At 46.6% G+C, this 14,470-nt stretch overlaps 1 protein-coding gene across 1 annotated transcript in view; it reads right to left on the bottom strand.

Annotated features, from left to right (window-relative positions):
- The window catches only part of LOC110528432 (serine/threonine-protein kinase WNK2), a 63,192-nt gene that overhangs the window by 8,111 nt on the left and 40,611 nt on the right, over nt 1-14,470 (bottom strand). Inside the window, exons 13-19 of the mRNA XM_090242228.1 lie at nt 9,443-9,495; nt 7,278-7,440; nt 6,958-7,074; nt 2,418-2,588; nt 2,104-2,146; nt 1,387-1,776; nt 210-1,120 (exon numbers count right to left, since the gene is read on the bottom strand). Coding sequence (XP_090098354.1) covers nt 210-1,120; nt 1,387-1,776; nt 2,104-2,146; nt 2,418-2,588; nt 6,958-7,074; nt 7,278-7,440; nt 9,443-9,495 — 1,848 coding nt within the window. The remainder of the gene's footprint in view (nt 1-209; nt 1,121-1,386; nt 1,777-2,103; nt 2,147-2,417; nt 2,589-6,957; nt 7,075-7,277; nt 7,441-9,442; nt 9,496-14,470) is intronic.

Genomic DNA, 14,470 nt, shown 5'->3' with positions numbered 1-14,470 from the left:
TAAAGGGATAATGGTCAACATTTAAGGATGAATGGTGGACATAGATTACATGTACTTTACATGCAGTCTGGGGTGTGAATGAAGTTACTTTTAAGGACTAAACAAATCTCAGAACAGAAAGTATGGTTGCATCCCAAATGTATTGCACTATTTAGGGAATAATAGGGTGCCATTCTATGATTTATACGGAATAAAGGTTCTGTGTTTACCAGTTGTTCCCCTGTCCGGTAGCGCCCCTCCCCCATAGGTTGGGGGGTGCTGCTTCCTGAACCCAAGGTGGCGCTGTCTGGACCAGGAGGGGATTGGACGTACTCCGTCCCCGAGCCTGGCGTCTCCGCAGCACTGCCTGATGGATACATGGGGGCGTACTCCTGGTACAGCAGGGTCCTCAGCTTCTCGTCCAGAGTCTTGATGGTGCTGTCCACAAAGCCCCCTCGGCCCCCCACCCCTCGCCCCTCCCCATCTGACTCACTAGGCCCCCCTGCTGTGTGCTGGTGGGGGGCAGGGCTCTGGGGCAGCGAGGGGGCCTTTGCTCCACCCATGGAGAAGGGCTGCTGGAGCACCACAGGCGGCTGGGAGCGGTCAGGGCGGGCAACGGAGGGGTAGGAGAGTTGGAGGGACTCTCTGGCTGAGGAGGTAGAGGGGTCCTGGGAGGGCAGAAGGGTGAGAGGAGCTGATTTCCCCTGGCCTCCACCACTCACATCCAGGAACATTGGCATGGCCAGTGGGCAGCAGGGCACCTCCTCCACCATGGAGGCAGCACATGCCATCTCCGCCATCTGCTGGACGGCATGGATGGGGGAGATGGCACCAAGACGCCCTCCCCCCTGGTGCTCCTCTCCAGGCAGGGAGCTACGGAGACCTCCAGAGGGGGCCACTGGCAGAGCCAAGGCTGACTGGGTGTGATGCAGCCTGGGCAGGATAGAGCTGTGGGCCTGGCCCTCTGGAGGATGGCCTGGTTGGACAGATGGGGGGCCAGAGGGAGCTGAGACATGGGACATAGCCAGGAGGAGAGGGTCTGTGGAGGACAGGATGGGAGGGCTACAGAGGCCATAGCCCTCGTAGTTGAAGCCTCCACTCCCCCCAGACACAGAGTTAGCTATGGAGGAGGACGCTGATACTGCAGGAAGAACCGAAAGAAGACCCAATATAAGAGTAACATCCTGTTTGTCTACAAATGTACAACAGGCCCACATCCAAAGACCTTAAACAGATAATATTTCAAACTAAAGCACATTATTTGAGGATGTGGTTCATTCGTTTAGCACTAGAGGACAACATGGTACCGTTACTCCACCAGGATGACATAGTACTCAAATGGTCACATGGAAACAAAGTCACCTCTGTCTGAAGCAGTCCCTGCAGTGCCATAATCGGCAGACTTACCTGGCACAGCACTTCCATCAGGCTGAGCAGTCCCATCATGTTGAGTAGTTGTAGTCCCATCATGTTGAGTAGTTGTAGTCCCATCATGTTGAGTAGTTGTAGTCCCATCATGTTGAGTAGTTGTAGTCCCATCATGTTGAGTAGTTGTAGTCCCATCATGTTGAGTAGTTGTAGTCCCATCATGTTGAGTAGTTGTAGTCCCATCATGTTGAGTAGTTGTAGTCCCATCATGTTGAGTAGTTGTAGTCCCATCATGTTGAGTAGTTGTAGTCACATCATGTTGAGTAGTTGTAGTCCCATCGGCAGACATGTTTGCAGTCCCATCCTGGTTGGAGCTGGGAGTCTCCTCCACTGGGCAGATGATGAACCATCGCTTCCCTGTGTGGAGCACTGAGAGAGAAGAGAGAAGAGGAGAGAAGAGTGAGAGATAGAGTGAGAGTGAGAGATAGAGAGAGAGAAAGCAATGGAGAGAAAAGGAAAGAGAGAGAGAGAGAGAGAGAGAGAAAGCAATGGAGAGAAAAGGAAAGAGAGAGAGAGAGAGAGAGAGAGAGAGAGGAAAGTCATCAGCTATGGCAGCCAAAACATCACTAAGTCCTCAGTACAAGCTCCTTTCAAAACCTTCCTCCACAGACATCCCAATCACAAACAGAATAGATAGAGGATAAAGGAGGGGGAGACAAAAGAAGAGAGAGAAAGACTGAGAGAATGGAGTATTACCATTCTGCTGATAAACAGGCTGGGGTGCTCCAGGCTGCTGACTCTTTAGAGGGATAGAGAGACAGACAGAAAACAGACATTTGAGTGTGTGTGTGTGTGTGTGTGTGTGTGTGTGTGTGTGTGTGTGTGTGTGTGTGTGTGTGTGTGTGTGTGTGTGTGTGTGTGTGTGTGTGTGTGTGTGTGAGAGAGTACGTGTGTGTGCGTAAGTGTGTGTGAGAGAGTACGTGTGTGTGTGTGGTTTCTTTTAATGAATGTTCATGTGAGTAGACTAGTCTCTGTGTGTTAGTGGGTTGTGTTTGGGATGTCCCCGTCACCTCTCCCCCCGGCCCCCAAGAGGTGTGTCCCAGTTGGGGACTGCCCCCCAAAGCAGAGTCCGTCTCTCCCTCCATGTCCTCGCTCAGCATGTCCTCAGCCTTGTCCACGATGTCCTTCAACTGGTCAATGAACATCGCCTTCTCTATGGGTAGGATGAAGAAATTCTCTGCCTACACACACACACAAAAACACACACACACAAATGTGCACACACACACACACACACACACAAACACACACAGAGACATGGACACCACACACACACACAGAAGATGTAACCACATGTAAATAATTGTGAAGATATAACACTTCAGGAACAAATAACACTTCAGGAACAATCGTAACATACAGTAATTATACAATATCAGCAATATACAATATCAGGAAAAGTCAAATGACAAAAGGAAATACTATAGATAGAGAATGACCCAACAGTACAGGCTACATTAATTTCCCACATCTTCTGCTGTAGTGCATTGAGCTTGGTGACAGAGGAGGAACCGAAGGTCCATAGTCCTTTGAGCGTTTGCTCTAGCTTGGTGACAGAGGAGGAACCGAAGGTCCATAGTCCTTTGAGCGTTTGCTCTAGCTTGGTGACAGAGTAGGAACCGAAGGTCCATAGTTCTTTGAGCGTTTGCTCTAGCTTGGTGACAGAGGAGGAACCGAAGGTCCATAGTCCTTTGAGCGTTTGCTCTAGCTTGGTGACAGAGGAGGAACCGAAGGTCCATAGTCCTTTGAGCGTTTGCTCTAGCTTGGTGACAGAGGAGGAACCGAAGGTCCATAGTCCTTTGAGCGTTTGCTCTAGCTTGGTGACAGAGTAGGAACCGAAGGTCCATAGTCCTTTGAGCGTTTGCTCTAGCTTGGTGACAGAGGAGGAACCGAAGGTCCATAGTCCTTTGAGCGTTTGCTCTAGCTTGGTGACAGAGTAGGAACCGAAGGTCCATAGTCCTTTGAGCGTTTGCTCTAGCTTGCCTGGAGTGGCAGACAATCTGCTTTGCAGTTTTGGGACTATTCTAATTGGTCCATTAATCCTTAAGAGTGTATTTATGCACCATTGCATTAAATCCCCATCAAAATCCCAATCAAAATCCCAATCAAAATCCCAATCAAAATCCATCTGTTTTTCCATGTATGAATCTGTTATTCAATGTGTTTCATCAAATATGTTTTTCTATTTTTATACCTACAGGGGTCATACAATTCCAAATCAAGTAGCAAAATGATCCATGGTACATATAGGGAAAACACTTCAAAACCTTATTCCTTGTGATTTATATTTTGACTGTCTTTTTTATGAATGTGTTATTCAATGCAATACCAGTAAAGGCTAAATTCAATATTTTATAAAAAAAAATATGTACATACAGTTGAAGTCAGAAGTTTACATACACTCAATTTGGAGTCATTAAAACTTGTTTTTCAACCACTCCACAAATGTCTTGACGGAAGGATGACACAAGTCATTTTTCCAACAATTGTTTACAGACAAATTATTTCACTTATAATTGATTGCATCACAATTCCAATTCAGGTACACTAAGACGACTGTGCCCAAAAGCTTGGAAAATTCCAGAAAATGATGGCATGGCTTTAGAAGCTTCTGAGGAGGCTTGCAACCCGAAGAACACCATCTCAACCGTGAAGCATAGAGGTGGCAGCATCATGTTGTGGGGGTGCTTTGCTGCAGGCCGTGCACTTCACAAAATAGATGGCCTCATGAGGCAGGAAAATGATGTGGATATATTGAATCAACATCTCAATTCATCAGTCAGGAAGTTAAAGTTTGGTCACAAATGGGTCTTCCAAATGGACAATGACCCCAAGCATACTTCCAAAGGTGTGGCAAAAAGGACAACAAAGTCAAGGTATTGGAGTGGCCATCACAAAGCCCTGACCTCAATCCCATAGAAAATTTGTGGGCAGAACTGAAAAAGAGTGTGCGAACAAGGAGGCCTACGAACCAAGCTCTGTCAGGAGGAATGGGCCAAAATTCACACAACTTATTGTGGAAAGCTTGTGGAAGGCTAACCGAAACATTTGACCCAAGTTAAACAATTTAAAGGCAATGTTACCAAATACTAATTGAGTGTATGTAAACATCTGACACACTGAGAATGTGATGAAAGAAATCAAATCTGAAATAAATAGTTCTCTCTACTATTATTCTGACATTTTACATTATTAAAATAAAGTGGTGATCCTAACTGACCTAAGACAGGGATTTTTTACTAGGATTAAATGTCAGGAATTGTGAAAAACTGAGTTTAAATGTATGAGAGCATCAGCTGTTCCGGACAACTGTGTGATCACGCTTTCCGTAGCCGACGTGAGTAAGACCAGGTCAACATACACAAGGCTGATTACCAGGACGTGTGCTTCGGCCATGTGCTGACCAACTGGCAGGTGTCTTCACTGACATTTTCAACAAGTCCCTGATTGAGTCTGTAATACCTACATGTTTCAAGCAGACCACCATAGTCCCTGTGCCCAAGAACACAAAGGCAACCAGCCTAAATTACTACAGACCCGTAGCACTCACATCCGTAGCCATGAAGTGCTTTGAAAGGTTGGGAATGGCTCACATCAACACCATTATCCCAGAAACCCTAGACCCAACATAATTGCATACCGCCCAAACAGATCCACGGATGATGCAATCTCTATTGCACTCCACACTGCCCTTTCCCACCTGGACAAAAGGAAAACTCATGTAAGAATGCTATTCATTGACAACAGCTCAGGGTTCAACACCATAGTACCCTCAAAGCGCATAACTAAGCAAAGGATCCTGGGACTAAACACCTCCCTCTGCAACTAGATCCTGGACTTCCTGACAGGCTGGCCCCAGGTGGCGAGGGTAGGTAGCAACACATTTAATTTTTTTTAACCAGGCAAGTCAGTTAAGAACAAATTCTTATTTTCAATGACGGCCTAGGAACAGTGGGTTAACTTGCCTGTTCAGGGGCAGAACGACAGATTAGTACCTTGTCAGCTCGGGAGTTTGAACTTGCAACCTTCCGGTGCCTAGTCCAACTCTCTAACCACTAGGCTAGCTACCCTGCCACGTTGATCCTCAACACTCGAGCTCTACAGGGGTGCGTGCTCAGTCCCCTCCTGTACTCCCTGTTCACCCACGACTGCATGGCCAGGCACGACTCCAACACCATCATTACGTTTGCTGACGACACAACAGCGTCAACGATGAGACAACGACGAGACAGCCTATAGGGAGGAGGTCAGAGACCTGGCCGTGTGGTGCCAGAATAACAACCTCTCCCTCAACGTAGTCAAGACTAAGGAGATGATTATGGACTTCAGGAAAAGGAGGACCGAGCACGACCCCATTCTCATCGATGGGGCTGTAGTGGAGCAGGTTGAGAGCTTCAAATTCCTCGGTGTTCACATCAACAAAAAACTAGAATGGTCCAAACACACCAAGACAGCCGTGAAGAGGGCACGACAAAGCCTATTCCCCCTTGGGAAACTAAAAAGATTTGGCATGGGTCCTTAGATCCTCAAAAGGTTCTACAGCTGCAACATCGAGAGCATGTTTGCATTACTGCCTGGTACGGCAATTGCTTGGCCTCTGACCGCAAGGCACTACAGAGGGTAGTGCGTATGGCCCAGTACATCACTGCCTGCCATCCAGGACCTCCACACCAGGCGGTGTCAGAGAAAGGCCCTACAAATTGTCAAAGAGCCCAGCCACCCCAGTCATAGACTGTTCTCTCTACTACCGCATGACAAGCGGTACCGGAGTTCCAAGTCTAGGACCAAAAGGCTTCTCAACAGTTTTTATCCCCAAGCCATAAGACTCCTGAACAGGTAATCAAATGGCTACCTGGACTATTTGCATTGTGTGCCCCCACCCCAACCCCAACCCCCCAAACCCTCTTTTTACGCTGCTGCTACTCTCTCTTTATCATATGTGCATAGTCACTTTAAATATACATTCATGTACATACTACCTCAATTGGGCTGACCAACCAGTGCTCCCGCACATTGGCTAAACGGGCTATCTGCATTGTGTCCTGCCACCCGCCAACCCCTCTTTAACGCTACTGCTGCTCTCTTTTCATCATATATGCGTAGTCACTTTCACCATATCTACATGTACATACTACCTCAATCAGCCTGACTAACCGGTGTCTGTATGTAGCCTCGCTACTGTATATAGCCTGTCTTTTTATGGTTGTTTTATTTCTTTACTTACCTATTGTTCACCTAACACATTTTTTGCACTGTTGATTAGAGCCTGTAAGTAAGCATTTCACTGTAAGGTCTACCTACACCTGTTGTATTTGGCGCACGTGACAAATAAACTTTGATTTGATTTGATTTGGCTAAGGTGTATGTAAACTTCTGACTTCAAATGTATATGTTTTTTGATACCTAAAGGCCTAAAGGGGTCCTACAATTCCAAATCAAATAGCTAAATGATTAATGGTATGACCATCTTAAAACAATTCCATATGTTAGCATAGTTGAACCCAACCCCCATTTGGAATGCAAACAGGTCTGCCAAGGTCATGACCTCACCATGTAAATAGCGATTTCTTCTGGAGCATCTCCGTCCAGGTCAAACTTGAAGGTTACCATTTTGTGGTTGTGGGTCTCCAGCTGGCACTCCACCATCTTATCGCCCGTGTTGCTCACCTGAGGGAGAAGGAGAAATCACTTTTAATGTGCAAGTACGAATATGCATATACTTTGAATATAGCAATATATTAATATACAGTATAAATGGTAATTTCTGTTTTAAACTTTATCCTTTGGACTTACTGAATAGCTTAAGAATGGCAAAAACCTTGACCACTGGTCAGTTCGGAGAGGTGGGTAGTCAGGACGGACGGACTTACATTGAGCATGCTCAGTTTGGGCTTGTTGGTCTTCTCTTGGCGTGAGCGTGTGCGGGTCGACTTGCGGTGGTGTTTCCGGGACTTCCCATCTCCCTTCCCGCTGCTGGCCGAGCCATCGTAACCATCACTCATCTCCTTACCCGACGCCACATCTGAGTTGAAGCTAAAGGTAGGGATATGAAGGAGGTAAAGAACACTTTTAATAACCTCTACAGGATCGGTGTTCCGTCCCCCCACCTCCCCCGTGGGACGGTTGAGCTAACATAGGCTAATGTGATTAGCATGAGGTGGTAAGAAACAAAAACAAATCCCAGGACATAGATGGGCAGAAAGCTTACATTCTTGTTATTCTAACTGAACTGTTCAATTTACAGTAGCTATTCTATTTACAGTAGCTATTACAGTAGCTATTATTATTTGAGGAGAGTGCACAATTACAAACTTGAAAATGTATGAATAAACCAATTAGGCACATTTGGGCAGTCTAGATACAAAATGTTGAACATATATGCAATGGGTCATTGGATCAGTCTAAAACGTTGCACATACACAGGTGCCTTCTAGTGGCCAAAGTCTAAATTGTGCACTATGGCCAAGACCAAAGAACTGTCAAAGGACACCAGAAACAAAATTGTAGACCTGCACCAGGCTGGGAAGACTGAATCTGCAATAGGTAAGCAGCTTGGTTTGAAGAAATCAACTGTGGGAGCAATTATTAGGAAATGGAAGACATACAAGACCACTGATAATCTCCCTCGATCTGGGGCACCACGCAAGATCTCACCCCGTGGGGTCAAAATGATCACAAGAACGGTGAGCAAAAATCCCAGAACCACACAGGGGGACCTAGTGAATGACCTGCAGAGAGCTGGGACCAAAGTAACAAAGCCTACCATCAGTAACACAGTACGCCGCCAGGGACTCAAATCCTGCAGTGCCAGACGTGTCCCCCTGCTTAAGCCAGTACATGTCCAGGCCCGTCTGAAATTTGCTAGAGAGCATTTGGATGATCCAGAAGAAGATTTGGAGAATGTCACATGGTCAGATGAAACCAAAATATAACTTTTTGGTAAAAACTCAACTCGTCGTGTTTGGAGGACAAAGAATGCTGAGTTGCATCCAAACAACACCATACCTACTGTGAAGCATGGGGGTGGAAACATCATGCTTTGGGGCTGTTTTTCTGCAATGGGACCAGGACGACTGATCCGTGTAAAGGAAAGAATGAATGGGGCCATGTATCGTGAGATTTTGAGTGAAAACCTTCCATCAGCAAGGGCATTGAAGATGACACGTGGCTGGGTCTTTCAGCATGACAATGATCCCAAACACACCGCCCGGGCAACGAAGGAGTGGCTTCGTAAGAAGCATTTCAAGTGGCCTAGCCAGTCTCCAGATCTCAACCACATAGAAAATCTTTGGAGGGAGTTGAAAGTCAGTGTTGCCCAGCAACAGCCCCAAAACATCACTGCTCTAGAGGAGATCTGCATGGAAGAATGGGCCAAAATACCAGCAACAGTGTGTGAAAACCTTGTGAAAACCTTGCGAAAACGTCTGACCTCTGTCATTGCCAACAAAGGGTATATAACAAAGTATTGAGATAAACTTTTGTTATTGACCAAATACTTATTTTCCACCATAATTTGCAAATAAATTCATTAAAAATCCTACAATGTGATTTTCTGGATTTTTTTTCTCATTTTGTCTGTCATAGTTGAAGTGTACCTATGATGAAAATTACAGGCCTCTCTCATCTTTTTAAGTGGGAGAACTTGCACAATTGGTGGCTGACTAAATACTTTTTTGCCCCACTGTATGGTATGTATGTGTATGGATATATATATTTACCCAAACAATAGATGGGTGATTGGAAATGATGCAGACAATTACATTGATGGAAGCAACAATCTATACGCAATATTAATTCTGATCCACCCCTTAAAAAATATATTATAATAATAAAAAATAAAACATTCAGGATTGATACAAAATAAAACATTCAGGCTTGACAGGGCAAGGTGTCCATTGTCACACAGTGTAGTGTTCTAGGTTTATTATTCACAGATAGTCAGGGTCACTCATTGTATCCACTAAAGCCCCTGTACTGTACATTGGGGAAAAACATCTTAACACTCTAGTCAAGTTCAGAAGGTATGGCCACACACCTGTCATAGCCTGCATAACTGTGAAACGCCATGGGTTTCTCTTGCACTGGCTCCTGGGGGAAAGACAATGGGGTTGTTGGATTCACAAAACATGTCATATGGGGTTGAGTATGCTTGTATCACAATTGGCACACTATTCCTTCCTATATAGTGCACTACTTTTGACCAGTGCCCATAGGGCACTATGTAGTGAATAGGTGGCCATTTGGGACATAACCTACATTTACAATATGAGTAGTGCATAGCCAACACACAAGATAAGTGTTCCCTGATACATGTAGAAGTAGTGTTCACAGTATGTGCGGTGCAGTGTGTGGGAGTTGAGTAAGAATTGTGTCTGTGCTGTACTATAGGATACTGTAGGGAATTATAGGGAACTCTAGGGTAGGGAACTGTAGGGTAGGGAACTGTAGGGTACTGTAGTGAACTGTAGGGTACTGTCGGGAACTGCAGTGTAGGGAATTTTAAGGTACTGTAGGGAACTGTAGTGTAGGGAACTGTAGGGTAGGGAACTGTAGGGTACTGTAGGGAACTGTAGGGTACTGTAGGTAACTTTAGGTTACTGTAGAGTACTGTAGAGAACTGTAGGGAACTATAAGGAACTGTCGGGTAGGGAACTGTAGGGTACTGTAGGTAACTTTGGGGTACTGTAGAGTACTGTAGGGAACTGTAGGGTAGGGAACTGTAGGGTACTGTAGGGAACTGTAGGGAACTATAGGGTAGGGAACTGTCGGGTACTGTATGGAACTGTAGGGTACTGTAGGTAACTTTGGGGTACTGTAGAGTACTGTAGGGAACTGTAGGGAACTGTAGGGTAGGGAACTGTAGGGTACTGTAGGGAACTGTAAGGAACTGTAGGGAACTATAGGGTAGGGAACTGTCGGGTACTGTGGACTACTGTAGGGAACTGTAGGGAACTATAGGGAACTGTGGGGTACTGTAGAGAACTATAGGGTACTGTAGGGAACTGTAGAGTAGGGAACTGTAGGGTACTGTAGGGAACTGTAGGGTACTGTAGAGTACTGTAGGGAACTGTAGGGAACTATAAGGAACTGTAGAGTAGGGTACTGTAGGGAATTGTAAGAAACTGTAGGGAACTATAGGGAACTATACGGAACTGTAGAGTAGGGTACTGTAGGGAACTGTAAGAAACTGTAGGGAACTATAGGGAACTGTAGGGTAGGGAACTGTAGGGAACTCTAGGGGAGGGTACTGTAGGGTACTGTAGGGAACTATAGGGAACTGCAGGGTAGGGACTTGTAGGGTACTGGAGGGAACTGGAGGGTAGGGAACTGTAGGGTAGTGTAGGGAACTGTAGTGTACTGTAGGTAACTTTAGAGTACTGTAGGGAACTGTAGGGTACTGTATGGTACTCCAGGGTGGGGTGCTGTAGGTAACTGTAAGGTACTGTAGAGTACTGTAGGGAACTGTAAGGAACTGTAGGGAACTGTAAGGAACTGTGGGGAACTATAGGGTACCGTAGGGTAGGGACTTGTAGGGTACTGGAGGGAACTGGAGGGTAGGGAACTGTAGGGTAGTGTAGGGAACTGTAGTGTACTGTAGGTAACTTTAGAGTACTGTAGGGAACTGTAGGGTACTGTAGGGAACTGTAGGGTACTGTATGGTACTCCAGGGTGGGGTGCTGTAGGTAACTTTAAGGTACTGTAGAGTACTGTAGGGAACTGTAAGGAACTGTAGGGAACTGTAAGGAACTGTAGGGAACTATAGGGTACCATAGGGAACTGTAGAGTAGGGAACTGTAGGGTACTGTAGGGAACTCTAGGGAACTGTAGGGTATGGAACTGGAGGGTACTGGAGGGAACGACACTGTAGTGTACAGTAGGGAACTGTAGGGTACTGTAGGTAACTTCAGAGTACTGTAGGGAACTGTAGGGTACTGTAGAGAACTGAAGCGAACTGTAGGGAACTGTAGGTTACTGAGAGGAACTGTAGGGTACAGTAGGGAACTGTAGGGTACTGTGGGGTACTGTAGGGAACTGTAGGGTACTGTAAGGAACTGTAGGGTAGGGAACTGTAGGGTACTGTAGGGAACTTTAGGGTACTGTGGGGTACTGTAGGGAATTGTAGGGAACTGTAGAGTAGGGAACTGTAGGGTACTTTAGGGAACTCTAGGGAACTGTAGGGTATGGAACTGGAGGGTACTGGAGGGAACTGGAGGGTAGGACACTGTAGTGTACAGTAGGGTACTGTAGGGTACTGTAGGTAACTTTAGAGTACTGTAGGGAACTCTAGGGAACTGCAGGGTAGAGAACTGAAGGGGACTATTGGGTACTGTAGGGAACTGTAGGGTACTGTAGGGAACTCTGGGAAACTGTAGGGTAGGGTACTGTAGGGAACTGTAGGGTACTGTAGAGAACTGAAGGGAACTGTAGGGTAGGGAACTGTAGGGTACTGTAGGGAACTGTAGAGTAGGGAACTGTAGTGTACTGTAGGGAACTCTAGGGAACTGTAGGGTAGGGAACTGGAGGGTACTGGAGGGTACTGGCGGGAACTGTAGGGAACTCTAGGGAACTGTAGGGTAGGGAACTATAGGGGAATGTAGGGAACTGTAGGGTACTGTAGGTAACTTTAGGGTACTGTAGGGAACTGTAGGGTAGGGAACTGTAAGGGACTGTAGGGAACTGTATGTAACTTTAGGGTACTGTAGGGTACAGTAGGGAACTGTAGGGTCAGGAACTGTAGGGTACTGTAGGGAACTGTAGGGTAGGGAACTGGAGGGTACTGGAGGGAACTGTAGGGAACTATAGGGAACTGTAGTGTAGGACATTGTAGGGTACAGTAGGGGACCGTAGGGTAGGGAACTGTAGGGTACTGTAGGAAACTATAGGGTACTATAGGTAACTTTAGAGTACTGTAGGGAACTTTAGGCAACTGCAGGGTAGGGAACTTTAGAGAACTGAAGGGAACTATAGGGTACTGTAGGGAACTGTAGGGTACTCTAGGGAACTGTAGGGTACAGTAGGGAACTGTAGGGTACTCTAGGTAACTTTAGGGTACTGCGGGGTACTGTAGGGAACTGTAGGGTACAGTAGGGAACTGTAGGGTACTGTAGAGAACTGTAGGGTACTGTAGGAAACTGTAGGGTAGGGAACTGTAGGGTACTGTAGAGAACTGAAGGTGAACTGTAGGGTACTGTAGGGAACTGTAGGGTACAGTAGGGTACTGTAGGGTACTGTAGGTAACTTTAGGGTACTGTGGGGTACTGTAGGGAACTGTAGGGTACAGTAGGGAACTGTAGGGTAGGGAACTGTAGGGTACTGTAGGGAACTGTAGGGTAGGGAATTGTAGGGTACTGTAGGTAACTTCAGGCTACTGTAGGGTACTGTATGGAACTGTAGTGTAGGGAACTGTAGAGTACTTTAGGGAACTCTAGGGAACTGTAGGGTATGGAACTGGAGGGTACTGGAGGGAACTGGAGGGTAGGACACTGTAGTGTACAGTAGGGAACTGTAGGGTACTGTAGGTAACTTTAGAGTACTGTAGGGAACTCTAGGGAACTGCAGGGTAGAGAACTGAAGGGGACTATTGGGTACTGTAGGGAACTGTAGGGTACTGTAGGGAACTCTGGGAAACTGTAGGGTAGGGTACTGTAGGGAACTGTAGGGTACTGTAGAGAACTGAAGGGAACTGTAGGGTAGGGAACTGTAGGGTACTGTAGGGAACTGTAGAGTAGGGAACTGTAGTGTACTGTAGGGAACTCTAGGGAACTGTAGGGTAGGGAACTGGAGGGTACTGGAGGGTACTGGAGGGTACTGGAGGGTACTGGCGGGAACTGTAGGGAACTCTAGGGAACTGTAGGGTAGGGAACTATAGGGGAATGTAGGGAACTGTAGGGTACTGTAGGTAACTTTAGGGTACTGTAGGGAACTGTAGGGTAGGGAACTGTAAGGGACTGTAGGGAACTGTATGTAACTTTAGGGTACTGTAGGGTACAGTAGGGAACTGTAGGGTCGGGAACTGTAGGGTACTGTAGGGAACTGTAGGGTAGGGAACTGGAGGGTACTGGAGGGAACTGTAGGGAACTATAGGGAACTGTAGTGTAGGACATTGTAGGGTACAGTAGGGGACCGTAGGGTAGGGAACTGTAGGGTACTGTAGGAAACTGTAGGGTACTATAGGTAACTTTAGAGTACTGTAGGGAACTTTAGGCAACTGCAGGGTAGGGAACTTTAGAGAACTGAAGGGAACTATAGGGTACTGTAGGGAACTGTAGGGTACTCTAGGGAACTGTAGGGTACAGTAGGGAACTGTAGGGTACTCTAGGTAACTTTAGGGTACTGCGGGGTACTGTAGGGAACTGTAGGGTACAGTAGGGAACTGTAGGGTACTGTAGAGAACTGTAGGGTACTGTAGGAAACTGTAGGGTAGGGAACTGTAGGGTACTGTAGAGAACTGAAGGTGAACTGTAGGGTACTGTAGGGAACTGTAGGGTACAGTAGGGTACTGTAGGGTACTGTAGGTAACTTTAGGGTACTGTGGGGTACTGTAGGGAACTGTAGGGTACAGTAGGGAACTGTAGGGTAGGGAACTGTAGGGTACTGTAGGGAACTGTAGGGTAGGGAATTGTAGGGTACTGTAGGTAACTTCAGGCTACTGTAGGGTACTGTATGGAACTGTAGTGTAGGGAACTGTAGGGTACAGTAGGGTACTGTAGGGTACTGTAGGTAACTTTAGGGTACTGTAGGTAACTTTAGAGTACTGTAGGGAACTCTAGGGAACTGCAGGGTAGAGAACTGAAGGGGACTATTGGGTACTGTAGGGAACTGTAGGGTACTGTAGGGAACTCTGGGAAACTGTAGGGTAGGGTACTGTAGGGAACTGTAGGGTACTGTAGAGAACTGAAGGGAACTGTAGGGTAGGGAACTGTAGGGTACTGTAGGGAACTGTAGAGTAGGGAACTGTAGTGTACTGTAGGGAACTCTAGGGAACTGTAGGGTAGGGAACTGGAGGGTACTGGAGGGTACTGGAGGGTACTGGAGGGTACTGGCGGGAACTGTAGGGAACTCT

Source organism: Oncorhynchus mykiss, chromosome 7 (assembly GCF_057628025.1).
Source record: "Oncorhynchus mykiss isolate SJ-2025 chromosome 7, ASM5762802v1, whole genome shotgun sequence".
Lineage (NCBI taxonomy): Eukaryota > Metazoa > Chordata > Actinopteri > Salmoniformes > Salmonidae > Oncorhynchus > Oncorhynchus mykiss.
This window is presented reverse-complemented; position numbering and strand designations above follow the sequence as displayed.